Here is a 17,245-nt window from a genome sequence, read left to right as displayed (position 1 = left end):
GGTTCAGCTTCAATAGCCTGGCTTTTCATTTATGTGGGATCACAGAAAGTTTAGGAGGATGTACGAGTAAGTCTAAGCTGTAATGATCCAGATATACATAAAGTTCATTCTTCAAAAATTTTAGCCCTCCACAAAAGGTCGTGCCATATTCTGGACTTGAGAATAAGACTTAGTTCAGCAGCTTATGCTCTATGTATTATAGCAGCAACTGCTAATACTGATGCTGTTAACCCTCCATATTTTGGTTATTTTCTTTTATTGTGGTCCTATGGCTTAATATTTTGGGGTAAGCAACAAATGGCATATAAAGTATTTGTCACTCAAAAAAGAGCAATCCAAATTTTAAGAGGAGTTAACGGAAATCATTCATGCAGAAATCTTTTAAAATACATAAAATATTTACAATGACCTCACAACATATCCTATCCCTTATATTCTTTTTAATTAAAGACCTCCCCATGCACAAAACCAATATTACCTATCATGACGGCGACACAAGATCAAAAAATGGCTTACATGTTGATAAAAAAACTTTAATCTAGTACAAAAGGGGTGAACCGCTCAAACACAAAGGTGTTTAATGCACTCCCCCCAGACATAGAAAATCTTACTAGTGCAGTGCCACAGTTCAAGAGTAAATTGAAGGAATATCTTCTGAAAAACTCTTTTTAGTCTCTTGATGAATTATTTAATGTAAACATTTCTACATTGTGATTTAGATATGACACATTGTACTTGTAATATTTGCTATTACCACTTTGTAACTGAATGTGATAACCTAAGTCAGCATGGAAATTTTTGCTCAGGCTAATGATGTACTTAGCTCTATCAGATTTGTAGCCTGAAATGTAGAATAATTATAATTTTATTATTTGATTATTTTATACCTTTGTTTCATTGCATGAAATACTTAAGCCTGTAATTATTAGCATATTTTGTTCCTATACTATTTGTATCTTTTTAACATCTGTAAGGGCTGTTCTCATGTATAATTATGACTCATTCCATATCCAAGTAATTCGCTTGTATTACGAATCAACAGAACACGAATGAATTAAACAAATAAATATTTACAGTCACTATGTTTAGTTGGTCTTGGCAGTGACAAAACTTGGTCACTAAGAGTTATCACTGCCAATGTTACACATTTATGTATTCAGCACAGACTGGGGCAGATCACTCCTGTACTTCAATACCTGGTGGCAGCACAAACACAGTGCATTACATACAGGTAGCCAGTAACAACTCACCACTCAAGACAACGTTAGCGAGCATGTCTGCAACTGTTAAAGGAGTTAAGGAAGTAAGTAGAATAAAAGCAGGAAGCAAATATGTTGATAGGAACTATAAAAGGAATACAAGATTCTGACTTTTAAAAAAATCTTTATTTTTCTCTTCTTGATGTTGAAGTATCATGATCATAGTATTTCTTACATTGTGGTATAAAATTACACTCACTTTATTCAGTTCTCATCTCTACGTAGCAGCTTCTTGTCTATACTTACTCATATTTGTTTAAATGCTTTTTAATGCTATCATAGCCCACAGATGTTTTGCCATTTAATTTTTATGCTTAGATCACAGATCAAATATAACTCGGGAATTGTAATACAGATCTGTAATTCACTAAAATGATGTCTAGGTTTTTCTATTCAGTCAGAACAGCTCTCATGATTATTCATGGCATTCATGTTGTATTTGTGAACAATTATTTTTTAATTTCAGGTTAGCATTAGGATATAGTGACCGAGCAATTGAAGCTTATGATGTTTTGGTTGCACTGTTGGAAAGTGAACTCGGGTTGCTCCTTGCAAATTGTAGAGCAGCTGGTATTGGAAAATTTGCAGGAAAAGGTAAAATTATTTATGTTATAATATTATATCTCCAGTAAATAGTTATACTTAGTTGTAACAAAAGGAAAATAATGATTAAAACTTTCATAATTGCATGAGGCAATAGGGGAAAATTATTAAAGGATCATAATTGCACTAATTATCAATAAATCTTAATAATAAGGATACTTTACAAAAGAATCAGCTATCCAACATTTTTGAAACTACATAATAAATAATTAATGAAGGCTTGGAAATAGGCTGAGTGTGTAGATTAATGTTGAGACAATGTAATGACTCTTTGGCCTAAGTAATTTCAGTCAAATTCACAAAAATTTGCCAAACACAGATCAAGACAGATCCAATGATGATATAAAGGCATGCATTAACTGCTCAGTGCTGGTGGTTGCAACTACAGATAAGGCAGTAGCAACAGTTAGCCATTTGCCCTTCTCTGATCTGCTGTGCCCATTTTGTGTAGCAGCTTTGATGGTCAATGCATACTAGCTAATATGCAACACCATGAGCTGTGCAGTTCTCTAAGTATAAATTCACCTAGCTGTGATCAGATTTTATCTGGAAAAACTTAAATATTTTGTGTAAGATGCCATCAAACTCCAGCAACTGGGAACAGCTGTATGGTCAACCAGATATATTCTACTAAGCTGTCTTCTGCATGACTATCAGCTACTTTTACTGAGACAAGTCATCTTCTGCCCACCATGTTTTCATAGACTTTGTTCAACTACTATGTTGTGGACATTATCATACTGATTTCCAATCTGTACAGACACTTAGTTTGTTTCAATCCCATATTTATGTGATTTATGTTCTAGTTACTTTTAGCTATCTTAGTATGCTACTTCTACAATGTTCATCATTTACTATTCTAGGTACTTGTAGCTAGTTCAGTACACCACCTTCTTTACAGAATATCAAATTTTCACAAACTTAAACTGGTGCAGTTATTTTCACCTATTCTTCTTTATTTCTTGTCTCTGCTCAATATATGTAATGGTACAACCTCCTGTGACAAATTATTTGCTCAGATATTTCATTACTTTTGTTCCACTGCATAGCATAGTATAATGATGAATTTATTCATGTAGTTTTTGCATTAAATGGCATTATATTCTTATATCATTAATAAAGGAAGCAAATTGTGGGTGTATGTTCTGAAGCAATTCTTACAGCATTGTTTCTAAACTTAAATTCTTGTCATATATTTCAGTCAGGTTTCCACAGCTGAAGTCCAGAATTTCTACCTCTTTTGAAAGTAAGATTTTGTCAGCAATGAAGTGCATTGGCACAATTTCTAGATTTGTAAATTTTTCATAAATTTAGTTTTATTCTGAAAGTTCTCTTTCTGTAGAACTAGAAATGGTGATTGACTCTTTAGTGCTGCACTTGGATTGAGTTACAGTGCTAGACTTTTGTAAGAAATTCCAACTTCTGATTGAATTACAGAAAAGTCACTTTTATTTTTATTTTTTTTCTTCAAAGTAAATTAAATATTCTTTTAATTCTCATGCTGTTTTAATTGAAACAGTCAATTTGCATATTAATCCATAGTTATGAGTAGTTGCAACAATTTGGTACCAAATTACAAAGGAGACCTCTATAATACAGTAATTATACAGATTGCCTTTAAAGTGTAAAATAATGTAAAAATTAGAATCTAAGTTTGTGCTGGATGGTCACTCTAGATATTTTCTTTTGGTAACTGGCTCTTACACAAATGTTCCAGCACAATTTCATACATAGTAATAATGGCACAAGAGTTTCTTCATGACAACTTTGCCATGATGCAAGAAGGAAGAAAACTCCATCCAAAATAGTGTGTTTATTTACATCAACAATGTACATAACCTGTTTGCTGCAGAAAATTGATGGTTTATTTCACGCATTTCTCAGGGAGACAAGAAATACTGTATTTTATTTCAGATCTTATTTTGATTAATGCAGCAGCAACATTTACCACTGAAAGTGTCTATGGTGAGGGTATGGTGCAGTGACTGCCTCTTTAACTATGAGTAACCTGGAGGCGGAGGCAAGGCTGATGTGACAAAGGGACAAAAGTGGAAAGTTGTTTTTGAGGATGTAAGAGGTTGCCCTGCATAGTAAGTGACAAATTTTGAATAATTATCACCATATATATGATCATAAATATGTACAAGCTGTGGTAAATGTCCCTGTCCAGGTAGAATTCACATCAGAATTGGAGGCAGAAGACAAATACAATGGACTGGAACAGTCTGTATGTCCCAGCTTGACACTGAAACTTGCTGCAGTGACCTGTAGAAGTTGGTGGAAGATGTCAATGTGAATCCTTTCAAATACATTCCAAAACTACCACTTTAAAGGAAATCACACGGAATAGACATGAAGTGAAGAGTTACATTCTTGCCAAGAAAGTTGCCCAAATACAGTGATGCAACAAAGAACAAACGTGAATTGTAGTAGACTGGAAAAGTGTTATCTGATCAGATGAATGAAGTTTCCGCTTGTATGTAAATATACTGTGTCACTTATGTTGTAGACCATAGAAAGCTTCTGGAAACACAGTGTAGAAGGAATGATGCATGTTGCAGGAAATTACGATGTTCTAAATTTCAGTCACACAGAAATTGGGTCTTTGGTTGAGATTACATGTACTCTGAATATGAACAGCTATATTTAATGGCAAGATAGTTCAGAGATACACACAACATCATCATCAAACACAAAGTGTCGTGATTATAAAAAGGAAAATTCTTATCAGGACACTACAAAATTACGATAAAAACTTGCTGGCCAATACCTTCAGATGTAGGTCTCACAAACATTTTCAATTTCTCCTTGATTACCAACACATATTCTACTGAATGAAAACAAAACTTAATTCAGCCGATATCCAGTGATGATACCCAAAATCTCATGGCAGCTTTAGACTGATCAGCTTATTACCCATAATATCTAAAGCATTGAACAATGGTGTTTATGATAAGTTGAAGGACAGGCTTCTGTAAACACCACAGCACAGCAAATATGTTAATAAAAGTCACTGACAATGTCAAACATGCCTTGAATAGATGTGAAGCGAACATTGTAACACTTTCATTTCAGCAAGACGTTTTATTTTGGTATACTACTTATGAAAACAAAGCAGCTGAATTTCTCAAACAGGGCAACACTGTGGCTGACAACTACCTTAAAAACAGATATCAGTAATCTGTTCGTACATCTAAAAAGTCATCATGGAAACATACGCTCATGAGTGTCCCACAGGATTCATTCATTGCTCTATTGCTTTCCTCACTGCACCTCAGTGATATTCATCTGTGCTGTGTTGTGATATCTTACCTGTTGATGACATCTAGTATCTAAATTCCAGACAGAACATCATTTCTGCTTCTGTATCAGGCATGAATGTCAATCTCTATACAGTAGCATGATGGGTACAAAATGTGGACTTTAATTACTTAGAACTGTCAGGTCGCCCCTTTATCACACTGAATGTTGATCAACAAACATTTATCCTTGATTGTATATAATTACACTATCTGAAAGCAGTAAAATATTTTGGAATCATTTTTGGTGAGCTTTAAAACTGGTAAGAAAAAACTTATCGAATATGCAGGTAATCTTTCTCTTGCCTAACTACAAGCCAAAAATTTGAAGAAATAAAATAAACAGTCATTAGTCTAGCTGAATGCTTACTACTGTGGTTTAGTTCAGCTTGGCACAAATAATGGAAACTCCAGATGTCTTAAAATATCCATAAATGCTTCTAATATATGTTGTTTGATCACATCAGTCTTTCCTGTGCTCAATGTGACCAGACAGGTGACAAGGAAGTTCACACTATTTTCTTCATTGTTTCCAGAGTCACTGATGTCCTGAATATCTCTCCTCGAATGTCAAACACTTATCATCATTCTGTAGCTGCAATTCATGATGTTATACATCCAGCATCTTGCCTGTACCTATGGATAACTTTAAATCTTTCCCCATCTCCATCTTCATTTTAGTCATATGGACATGGAACAATCACCTAGTAACCTGTATCTAATTCAAAAAGTACTCTGCATTCAAGAGTAGATCGCAGCTTTACCTTTTCCATTGATTTATCTTCCCTCTTGGCACATCCCAGCTGTCTTCCTTCTGTCCAGCATTGAACCAATATTTTGGCCACATTTCAACGCTATCCACACTCTCCTTATGTCTGTGTACTACTGTTTTCTTTCCTCTCTGTCATCTGCTAATGTTATCCTTTTATTTCTTGCTCTTCTCTGGACCAGTAAACTTTTTCCTCAGATTTGATTGCTTCTGTTACTACCATACTTTTGTTAGATGTCCTTAATCACATTACAGAATTGATTAATGTATCTAACATCGTCATCATTTCTATTATTATTATTATTATTATTATTATTAATTGCTCATATACTACACATATAGTAATATTAACTTGATAAGAATGTGTAGTTATATGTAAAAGAGGACCTGAAGATCATAATCTTGGCAGATGAAGTAAATGCATGAACACCTGAAAGTATCTTACCAGTAACACCAGGTAAAACTTGCTAATTATGAACTTTATATTGGTGGGGGGGATTTAAAACAGAACATATTCAGCTGACTGATAGAATATAAACATTACGACATTCTTGAATTTACTACATTTACAAGGGTGTCCTGAAAAGTAATGCCTCTGAATCTTTTATGTGAGTATTCTTAAAGCTTTTTTTTTAATAAAACAAATGTTATTAACATTCTACATCTTTATTATCCATGTCTACACAGGTGCAGCCCTCTGCATCTAGGGGGATCCGATTTGTAGCATGTAACATGGTGATGTGTAACATAACTATGTCAGTATGTGAGCTGTGCAGGGTAGCCGCGGGGTCTGAGGCATCCTGTCATGGTCCGTGTGAGAAATAGTGTGGTGTAACCGAGTTTCAAAATTCAAAGATTTTGCCCACACTTTGAGCACTCCCTCCTACAGCATGACTATGCCAGACCACACACGAGGGCTGCAACATCTGCAGCAATTTGACACATTCACTGTCAATGGCGCACTATCATCGATCATCGTCCATACAGTTACGACTTGGCCCCATCTGTTTCTCAGTTGTTTCCAGAATTTAAAAAACACCTTTGAGAACTTTGCTTTGATTGAGGCTCGTCAAGAAAATTATTCTACAGTGACGGTATCAACAAACTGGTCTCTGATAGGTAGAAATGTGTTCATTGCTAGGATGACTATGTTGAGAAATAAAAATGCAGATGTGAGGGAGAAAGATGCAGAATGTTACTAGTATTTGTTTTATTTTAAGGCTATATGAATTTTGACATAAAAAATTTGAAGGCATTTCTTTTCTGCACACCCTCATAATAAGAATAGTTAACTGAGAGTCATGGGGGTGTCTAATAAATTTCTATGTTCGCTGTAAATGATTTGAATATGAACCTGATGAGTAACTTTAGTGCTGTGAAACTGGTTATTGAACTTCTGCTGCAGCTTTGTTTAACAAGAACGTATTTTTCCAGATGAATCCAAAGATAGTGAAAATGATGCTGTAGAAATTGGTAGTCTGTTGCGCCGTGCCAGTGAGAACAGAAGAGCAACAGAAACAGTTGCAAGACATCTTTTAGCCAGACTGGAAGCTACTCTGGCCAGTAATGCTATTAACATCAGCACATCGCCTTGGGAGGAATACAGCCATACAACAAGGTATTAATGTTTTTGCCCTGCAAGTTCATAAAGCTGTCTATTAATGTCATAATCTAAACAATTTCAGAAACTTAACATTAGTACAGAAAGGAATTCTTACATGGGTAAATTCATATATTTGACAACTTGTGGAAAGTTTTCAATGTCTTTTGGATTATCTAATTGAGTGTCATTGAAGTAAATAACTTCACAATAATTACATCCTATTCCATTGAAGACTATCTATATAATGTCTCTTAAAATTATTGTATTATATTTTAATATTATTAATACTAGCCGTATAACACTATTACTTCATAAGAGTATGTCTTTTTATTATATTGCAATTGAATAAAATGTACATCTTTGATTCCTTTCCACCCCCCAGAAACTTCCCTCTGAATTACTCTTCATTAATTTAATCTCTTATTTGTTTATCTGTAATCAATATTGTTTGCTGAGTTAACTGTCCATTCCGTGCCACAGTTCCTATAACTTTTCTTACTTTGAACCACAAGGACATCATCTATTCCTCTCTCATTTTCAGACATTTCCTTTCATTCTAATCATTGGTTGAGAAGCCTATAACCTTGCTTAATCTTTCTCTGTAGTTACTTTCATTTCACCTTATATTATTGAAGACTGTTGTATAAGTTCATGAATACTAAGATGGTGTCATGATCTTTCATTGTTCTTTCTTCCATCAGTAAACATACAGTTTCTTTGCTGCAATACTTGTCTTTGTCCAGTTCCCCTTAAATTTTTCTTCACAGTTGCCTGTACATTATTACAGTCAGCAAACTAAAAGTGATACATGATTGACTATCCAGAAGTTTTCACATTTACCAATTAAGTCTCCTAATGTTTCAAAAAGTAAAGAGTAAAAATATAGCTCTGAAATGTAAGCTAATGGCTCAGGAGCTATATGTCAGATTTGAAATTCAGAATTATTTCAGTTTCATTCCAGTACTTTTCAAGCTGTTAATATGATTTTTAACAATTTGCAATGCTTTATGTGTGTGAATAATGACAAGTTGTTCCATAGTTCAGATCTCACATTAAACTTTAGTAACACCCCAAACTTTCCCAGAGAAGTCAGGTATCAAATTTGCAGATGAGTACAGAATACAAACACTAATGTTATTATATTTAGAAAAGTGCTGTGACATTCAAACTAGACTCTGTGTTGATATCTCAGTTATTTTGGTCAATAGTTCATGACATTTTAAAATAACTATTTGCAGGAGATTACTCGAGTGTATGGGAGGATTCAGTGGACCTCACAACCCATCCTCACAGCATAAATTGTATTATGGCAGAGCACTTGTCCACAACAGGCAAAGGCCCCAAGTTCAAGTCTTGGTCCAGCACATAGTTTTAATCCACCAGGAAGTTTCATATCAGCACACACTCTGCTGCAGAGTGAAAATTTCATTCTGGAAACATCTCCCAGTCTGTAACTAAGCCATATCTCTACAGTATCCTTTCTTCCAGAAGTGTTGGTCGCACAAGTTTCACAGGAGAACTCCTGTGAACTTTGGAAAGTAAGAGACAAAGCACTGGAGGATGTAAAGCTGGAGGAGAGATCATGTGTCTTGCTTGAGTAACTCAGTTGGCAGAACACTTGCCCATGAAAGGCAAAGGTCCCGAGTTCAAGCTTCAGTCTGGCATACAGTTTTAATCTGCCAGTAAGTTTCATTTTCTCTGTTGATTTCTGGTCAAAAGTCAACAATCATGGTATGTTATAACATTCTTTACATTATCTCAACTACTTACAAACACCACCCCTACCCTTGCATGCAACATTCTCACCTCCAGTCCCTGTCGTACCATGGAAATTATTCCTTGATGTCTTAATAAATGTGGTACATCCAGTTCCATCTTGTCAATGTTGAATATTCCTCTCCTCACTGATTGTGCACAGAACCTCCTCACTTCTTATCCAGTCCATGTAATTTTCAACATCTTTCTGTAGCACTGCATGTTAAATACTTCAATTCTCTCCTTTTCTGGTTTTCCTACAAAACAATGCTGTGCTCCAGACATATATTCTCAAAATTTGTTCTTCAAATTATGGTCGATGTTTGCTCGTAGTAGTCTTCTTTTAGCCAGAAATGCTCTATTTGTCTGCACTAGTCTGCTTATTGAGTCCTCTTTGCTATGCCCATCATCTGTTATTTTGCTTCCAAGGTAGCAGCATTCCTGTACTTTTATTGATTTTTAGTTACTGCAAATATCATATCTGCTAATCCTCATTACTTTTGTTTTTCTTCTGTTTACTCTGTCCATTGTGGTTGCGTGTGGTCATTCCATTCTATGGGTCCTGCAGTTATTCCTTACTTGCACTGAGGAAAGCAATGTCTCCAGCAAATCTTGATATCCTTTTACACTGAATTTTAATCCCAGTCCTGAACCTTTCTTTCATTTTTTGTCATTGGTTCGTCATTGTGTAGACTGAACAGTAGGTCCTTATCTCGCACCTTTTTTAATCCAAATACTTCATTCTTTGTCTTCTATCCTTATTTTTTCCTTTTGGTTCTTGTACACATTGTGTATACTGTGTTATCAATTTTTCCCAATAGTGTACACCTATTTTGCTCAGAATTTCAAACATCTTACACCTTTTATATTTATGACAAATCTCATGAACATGTCTTGATTTTTATTAAAAGCTTTGCTTTCATTGCAAAGTGCAATATTAGAATTGCCTCTCTGGCACCTTTACCTTCCCTAAAGTCTGCGTGGTCGGCAACCAACATATCCTTAATTTTGTTTTCCATCCTTCTGGGTATTTATCACATCAGCAAGTTGGATGCATGAGATGTTAAGCTGATTGTGTGGTAGCTCTTCCACTTATCTGCTCTTGCTATCACTGAGATTGCGTGGAAGAAATCCTTCCAGGCTCAGAGTCTAAAGGCGAACTTCAGTAGTCATTTGGTTGCTGCTTCCTCCAATGACTTTTGAAATGCTGAAGGGCTGATGTCTATGCCATCTGCATTATTTGCTCCTAAGTCTTCCAAAGATATTTAACACTTAGGCTCTTTAATGCTGGATCCACCATATCGACTTCCATTTCTTCTTCTTCTTCTTCTTCTTCTTCTTCTTCTACCATGTTACCAGACAGTTTTCCTTTTTCACAATGCCTTCAATGTACTCTTTCCATCCATCCCCTTTCTCCTCTGCTTTTAACAGTGGAATTCACCTTGAACTCTTACTGTTGACACCTTCACTTTTAATTGCATCAAAGGTTGTTTCGGCATTAAGTGCTCGCAGTGGGCTCATAAACCAGTTTTAGCCTGTTTCGCAACCATTCCACTCATGAATAGCACATGGGGAAAAATGAAAACACACACACACACACACACACACACACACACACACACACACACACACACACACACACCTTTCCACACAAGCTCTGATTTCTCTTATATTATACCGTGGTCATTTCTAACATGTAAGTGAGAATTAACAAATTATTTTTGCATTTGGAAGAGTTGGTGATAGTGGAGAGATCTTTACATGTAGTACCAATGAAAAATGCCTTTGTTGTAATGACTGGCACCCCAACTCGTGTATTGTATCTGTGATACTTTCTTCCCTATTTCAGGATAACACAGAATGAGTTGCCCTTCTTTGAACTTTTTTCTTGTCCGCCATAACGTGCAGCAATACCCCAGAAGAGAATTGATAAGCATGGTGTAGGCAGTTGGTTTAGTAGATTTGTTGCATCTTCTGAGTGTTCTGCCAATAAAGCATAGTCTTTAGTTCACTGCCTCGCAACATGTTTGTTTAGGGTCACTTTTCACAACTATATAGATGTCTTGTCAATTTCTTTGTACTTTTTCTCACACTGGCTTTCGTGCACTTTCTTTATATTTCATTCCTGCATATTTTTGTACTTCCTTCTTTTGTAGATCAGCTGCAGAGTTTCTTCTGCTACCCAGAGTTTCTTCACAGTTCCATTCCTTGTGCAAGAATATTATTCGTCCAAATTCCACGAGTGCCCTTTCCCTTCCTCCTCATCTGATTGTGGTATTCAGTGCGGTATCTACAGCCTTAAACAACTTCAAACACACCTCAATGCATTAAGAGAATGATGGGAATCTGAGATCATATGCAAGGTATGGAAGATAGTTATAGAATGAGTATACAGGTGGTATACAAGTCTAGTGACCAAATTGCCAAATTCAGATAATGGCGTTGAACTGCTAACAGAGCTGTATTGACTGCCAGTGAGAGCAGACTCCAGTCAGAAGAAGATAACTTAGTGTTTTTCCAATGGTCAGTGTTTAGTGATAATCAGAATATTTAACAAAACTTAAAAAAAAAAGTAATTTTTGTTCATTTAAAACTAAGCTGTGAAGTTACTATCAAGTTTTTGTTTGTTGTGAATGCAAGCCAGCTGTACATTTACAGTCTAGATTGGCAAGTAATGTTATTTATGCAGCACAAGCAGCTCAGGGGAATGCAGTGAATGGGGCCAAAATGAGGAAAGAAGACTACGTGATCACATAGGAAAACTGAAGGCAGAACGCAGTGCAGTGAGGGCCACAGTAGTTGAACTGGAGAGCTGCCATGCAGAACCTCCATCTCCTCGTCCACCAGTGTCTATTGCAGAGGCCAGAAAGCTTGATCTTGAGACAGCTGTTCTTATGCAGGTAATGAAGTGGTTGAAGGGGGAAAATGCAGTATTATACGTTGTTTCTCTCCTAAGAGTTGTCAGTTGCATTTTCTCTGACATTGTAGTGGATATTTGCAGTTTCTGTTTCTGGAGTCACCGCAAACAAATACTGCTCTTAATGTCTTTCATGCAATGCCAAGTGTCAACAGAAAGTGAGTTCGTTTTCCTTTACAAACAAAATGATTTTTAAGGCAGAATTTTATGTGCCCCCTTAGACAGAGCAGTCCCAAATTAATCTAGTGCAATATTGCTTTTATCAATATTTATTAACGGGTTATGAAAACATGAAGAATAACCAGTACTGCAGGTGACAGCACTATCCTGGCACACAGTACCACTCTATCAAAGGGGCATGTAAAATTTCAATTTATTTGTTATGGGAAACAAATTGATGCTTCCCTTTAACACTGGGCATCATATGAAAGATGTGATGAGCAGTATCTATTCAGGATGACTCCACCTACACAAACAAAACTGCAAATACATTTCTGTATAGGTCACTTAGTATGAAAATATTTTCAGTTTTACTCTAATTGCAATTCTGTAGCATGCTCCTTGCAAATATCCATAGGAAAGTTGCTTTGCTGTTAAGCAGTTGTTTAAGGACATGGTTTCCCTGGCCTTGCTTCAGTCTGCACAAACAATGCATCTCCTCTGAGGCTATTTTTATATTTGTGTAGCCAAAGTCAATTTACGAAAACATCTTCCACTGAGTCTATTTACAGGTTAAGTAGTTTGAGTGGAAGTTGATTCAGCCAGGGCTCATTTGTTTATCAAAGCTGTTGGCAATTCAATAACCAATTCAACAAGACATTTGCTAGTAGGTCTCTACTTTTTACATAAAGCATACAAAGCTTTTTGCTGCCTCCCAAAAGGTTAGGAGCCCATTAGCTGGTTGCTGTTCTCCACACCATCTGTGTTTTTACTATAATCCACATCTGCAAAATGAATGATTAGTTTCTGGGCAATGAGATTGTTAGCTAGCCCTTTTCTATTTGTCAGTACTGTGCTATAGGGCCACCTTGACAATAAATATGAAGCAAGTCACAGACGACAGTCGATGCCCTATGCACTGTGTGTGAAACAAGGGGAACATAAACACTGTGAAGCAAGTAGCACATATTGTTGTCTGTATGTCTTTCCCACCAAAAGAAGTGACAGGTGCTGCTATCTGTATTATTTCATTGTTGCACTAGCATCATAGAGTACCTTCACTCAGATGACAGATATAAGGCAAACTCTGGAATATATTTACAAACACGAGAAATGGCCGACATAGGTTTTACTTCGCTTGTCTTTTTTTGAGTGTACTTAGCTGCATTGCTCGTCTTCAAAGTGTTTATGTCTGAATCAGTCCCTGTAGCATATCCAGGATAAATATTCATAGGACTGTTACTTTCATCTTAGACAGTTGTGATTCTTCTGTTCTTAATTAATTGACAAGTCCCCAAAATTCAAGTGATAGTACAAATCAGCTTGCTGTAACGCCCTCTGAACTTGGTCTACGTATTTTGAAGAACAAAGTGTTGCAATCTGGTGGCCTTCCAGATATGTAGGCCACATTTGGAGGGTGCCACAGCAAGATGATTTGTAGTGTCTTTCACTTGAATTTTGAAAACTCATCAGTTGATTAATAAGAGACACTGTGATAAAACTAGACTTATTATTTTCATCACAAAATTCCATATTGTGCCACTAAACACCTGCTTAGTAGCAAAGCAACATTGATATGAATATTTTAAAGAAAATGCTACTGATAGTGATGCTAACATTAAACCAGTGATAGGCCAAGACAACAGTCAGTGAAAGTTCATTCAAAAGAGCTTGAATATAAGTGTCACTGGCATGCAGCCCTAGTTACCATTGTTGACACAAATAAATATGCTCTCTTGTGCTAAAAAACACTTATGGAGGTTAAGCTACCTGTCTTACATCTAAAATTTAATTTTTTGGACTAGTTTTTCAGTACTTGGTTGTTCTACTAAAATTGCAGTATAGTTAATTAAATAATGTGTAAAGAGTCATGAATATTGTTTTTGCTCTTCACGGGTACGCTGCCGAATACACTCCTGGAAATTGAAATAAGAACACCGTGAATTCATTGTCCCAGGAAGGGGAAACTTTATTGACACATTCCTGGGGTCAGATACATCACATGATCACACTGACAGAACCACAGGCACATAGACACAGGCAACAGAGCATGCACAATGTCGGCACTAGTACAGTGTATATCCACCTTTCGCAGCAATGCAGGCTGCTATTCTCCCATGGAGACGATCGTAGAGATGCTGGATGTAGTCCTGTGGAACGGCTTGCCATGCCATTTCCACCTGGCGCCTCAGTTGGACCAGCGTTCGTGCTGGACGTGCAGACCGCGTGAGACGACGCTTCATCCAGTCCCAAACATGCTCAATGGGGGACAGATCCAGAGATCTTGCTGGCCAGGGTAGTTGACTTACACCTTCTAGAGCACGTTGGGTGGCACGGGATACATGCGGACATGCATTGTCCTGTTGGAACAGCAAGTTCCCTTGCCGGTCTAGGAATGGTAGAACGATGGGTTCGATGACGGTTTGGATGTACCGTGCATTATTCAGTGTCCCCTCGACGATCACCAGTGGTGTACGGCCAGTGTAGGGGATCGCTCCCCACACCATGATGCCGGGTGTTGGCCCTGTGTGCCTCGGTCGTATGCAGTCCTGATTGTGGCGCTCACCTGCACGGTGCCAAACACGCATACGACCATCATTGGCACCAAGGCAGAAGCGACTCTCATCGCTGAAGACGACACGTCTCCATTCGTCCCTCCATTCATGCCTGTCGTGACACCACTGGAGGCGGGCTGCACGATGTTGGGGCGTGAGCGGAAGACGGCCTAACGGTGTGCGGGCATAAACACGTAAGACACCGGGAAAATCTACGAAAACACAGTCATGAGTATTGTTAAACAGTTCTAAAAATCATAGCAGAGATTACCATTCACACTCACAAAACAAAGCAAAGTGTCTAAAATATATCATACAAAATCTTAATTCAGTGAAGAAGAAGAAGAAGGGGAAAAAAAAACAAATACTTTTTCTTTACGCGTTTCATCTCATTTAGGTCAAGTTTCTAAAACAGTCAAAAGTATGCACAACACATAAACTGTTGTAGATGCAAATGTACTTGCGTAGTTTCATATGAAATGTTGCTTTCACCTTGCGCTGATATCCTAACCAAAATGCAGTAATTATGTTTATCTTAATCTCAGATGGCACATAGTACCTATACCTATTTCCTATACTCAGTACAGATTTAGTAAGTACAAGCAAATTTATTTTGTTTACTTTCAGTCCCTCTCTGGAATAAGTAAGACACAGCTATAGTGTTCACTACAGTTAATGTTACCCACATGACCCCTACATGTGTCTGTTCTTCAAAAAAATCTTAGTAAATGAAAAAGATACAATCAGTGACTGCACATTATCTAAGTGGGACATACTGACAAAGTACTGTATTTTACTTTTCAATTTGCTATTAAATACTCATCTGTATGAATAAACATTGCTTTCAAGTGGCATAACCATGGCAAAGGAGTACAACTGAGAAAAATATTAAAAAGAAAGTTGCTACTCACTATATAGGAGAGATGCTTAGTCACAGATAGGCACAACAAAAAGACTCTCACAATTAAAACTTTTGGCCATTAAGGCCTTTGTCACCAATAGACACACAGGCAACTGCCTGAGACTGCAATTCTGTGAGAGTTACATTTGCCCTCCGCCACACACCGTTGGGTGGCTTGCGGAGTATAAATGTAGATGTAGATGTAGATGCGTGTCTATGACTCATCATCTCCACTGTATGGTGAGTAGCAACTTTCCTTCTCGTAATACTGTTACATTCCATCCTTGATTTTCCATTGTTTTATAACTGAGAAAAAGTTATCTTAAATGATGGAAAATTCAGGATAGAATGTAACAATATTATGAAAAGTGATATTAAATCACAATCACTAAATGATGAGCGTAGTTTCTTAAAAATACATACAAAGTATGATTTAGACACTTCAGTAAGACTGTTTTAATGTGTATTAATAAATAAACACTGAGGATACATAGCAGGTGCCTTTCACACTGTTGGCACAGTATAGTTACTAAGTATCTATTGACTTTTTTTTTTTTAATTAGGAATTGATGGCAATGAGAGAAGACAAAGCTGAACTCAGGGCAAGAGTGTATTTGCTAGAGAAGGAAAGAGCATCCCTGGAACTCAAACTCAGTTCTATGGATGCTCATCATGCAGCTCAGCTGGCAACTATCCAACATTTGCAAAGCCAACTGCAAGAAACTGAGCAACTTCTAAATTCTCACAGTAAGGTATGTACCATTTGCTTTATAGATAAATTTTGTGCATAACTGTTTTTAACTGATGTATTGACAATAGTTGTGCCCTCAGATGTTGCCTCAGCACTGCTAAAGAATTGTTGATTTGACGGTGGATTAATTAACAAACAAATGCCTGTTTTTTACTCGGGTGCTTTGTTTTGTGGTGGAATTCTGCATTGGAAATTATTTTGTCCAATGTATAGTTTGGCAAGCAGGAAGATAAGCAGCAGAAACTCTCACCATGTGCAGGCAGACATTATCTTGCTGGAATGTAAGCCCAGAATGGCTTGCCATGAAGGGCAACAAAATGGGATGTAGAATATCAACATACTGCTGCACTGTAAGGATGCTGCAAATGACAACCAAAGGGGTTCTGCTATGAAAAGAAATGGCACCCCAGACATTCACTCCTGGTCGTAGGGCCGTGTGGTAGTTGATAGGTTGGTATCCCAATGCTTCCGAGGTGTCTACACATCTTCAACGTTGAATCTCACTGACTTACGTGGAATGGTCTTCACTGATGAGTCCTGCTTCGAATTGAGCCCTAAGGACCAGTGAAGATGTGTCTGAAGATGCCCCAGGACAGTGATGGGATACTCACCTGACCATCGCCCGCCATACCGCCCGACAACCAGGTATAATGGTCTGGGTGCCATTTTTTTCA

The 17,245-nt window shown here is 37.1% G+C and overlaps 1 protein-coding gene across 2 annotated transcripts in view; it reads left to right on the top strand.

Moving 5' to 3' along the window:
* Positions 1 to 17,245, top strand: part of LOC126187797 (colorectal mutant cancer protein) — a 582,723-nt gene that overhangs the window by 554,392 nt on the left and 11,086 nt on the right. For both annotated transcript variants that reach the window (XM_049929077.1, XM_049929086.1), the window contains exons 10-13: positions 1,726 to 1,853; positions 7,365 to 7,548; positions 11,978 to 12,188; positions 16,384 to 16,572. In XM_049929077.1, coding sequence (XP_049785034.1) covers positions 1,726 to 1,853; positions 7,365 to 7,548; positions 11,978 to 12,188; positions 16,384 to 16,572 — 712 coding nt within the window. The remainder of the gene's footprint in view (positions 1 to 1,725; positions 1,854 to 7,364; positions 7,549 to 11,977; positions 12,189 to 16,383; positions 16,573 to 17,245) is intronic.

Source organism: Schistocerca cancellata, chromosome 1 (genome assembly GCF_023864275.1).
Source record: "Schistocerca cancellata isolate TAMUIC-IGC-003103 chromosome 1, iqSchCanc2.1, whole genome shotgun sequence".
NCBI lineage: Eukaryota > Metazoa > Arthropoda > Insecta > Orthoptera > Acrididae > Schistocerca > Schistocerca cancellata.
This window is presented reverse-complemented; position numbering and strand designations above follow the sequence as displayed.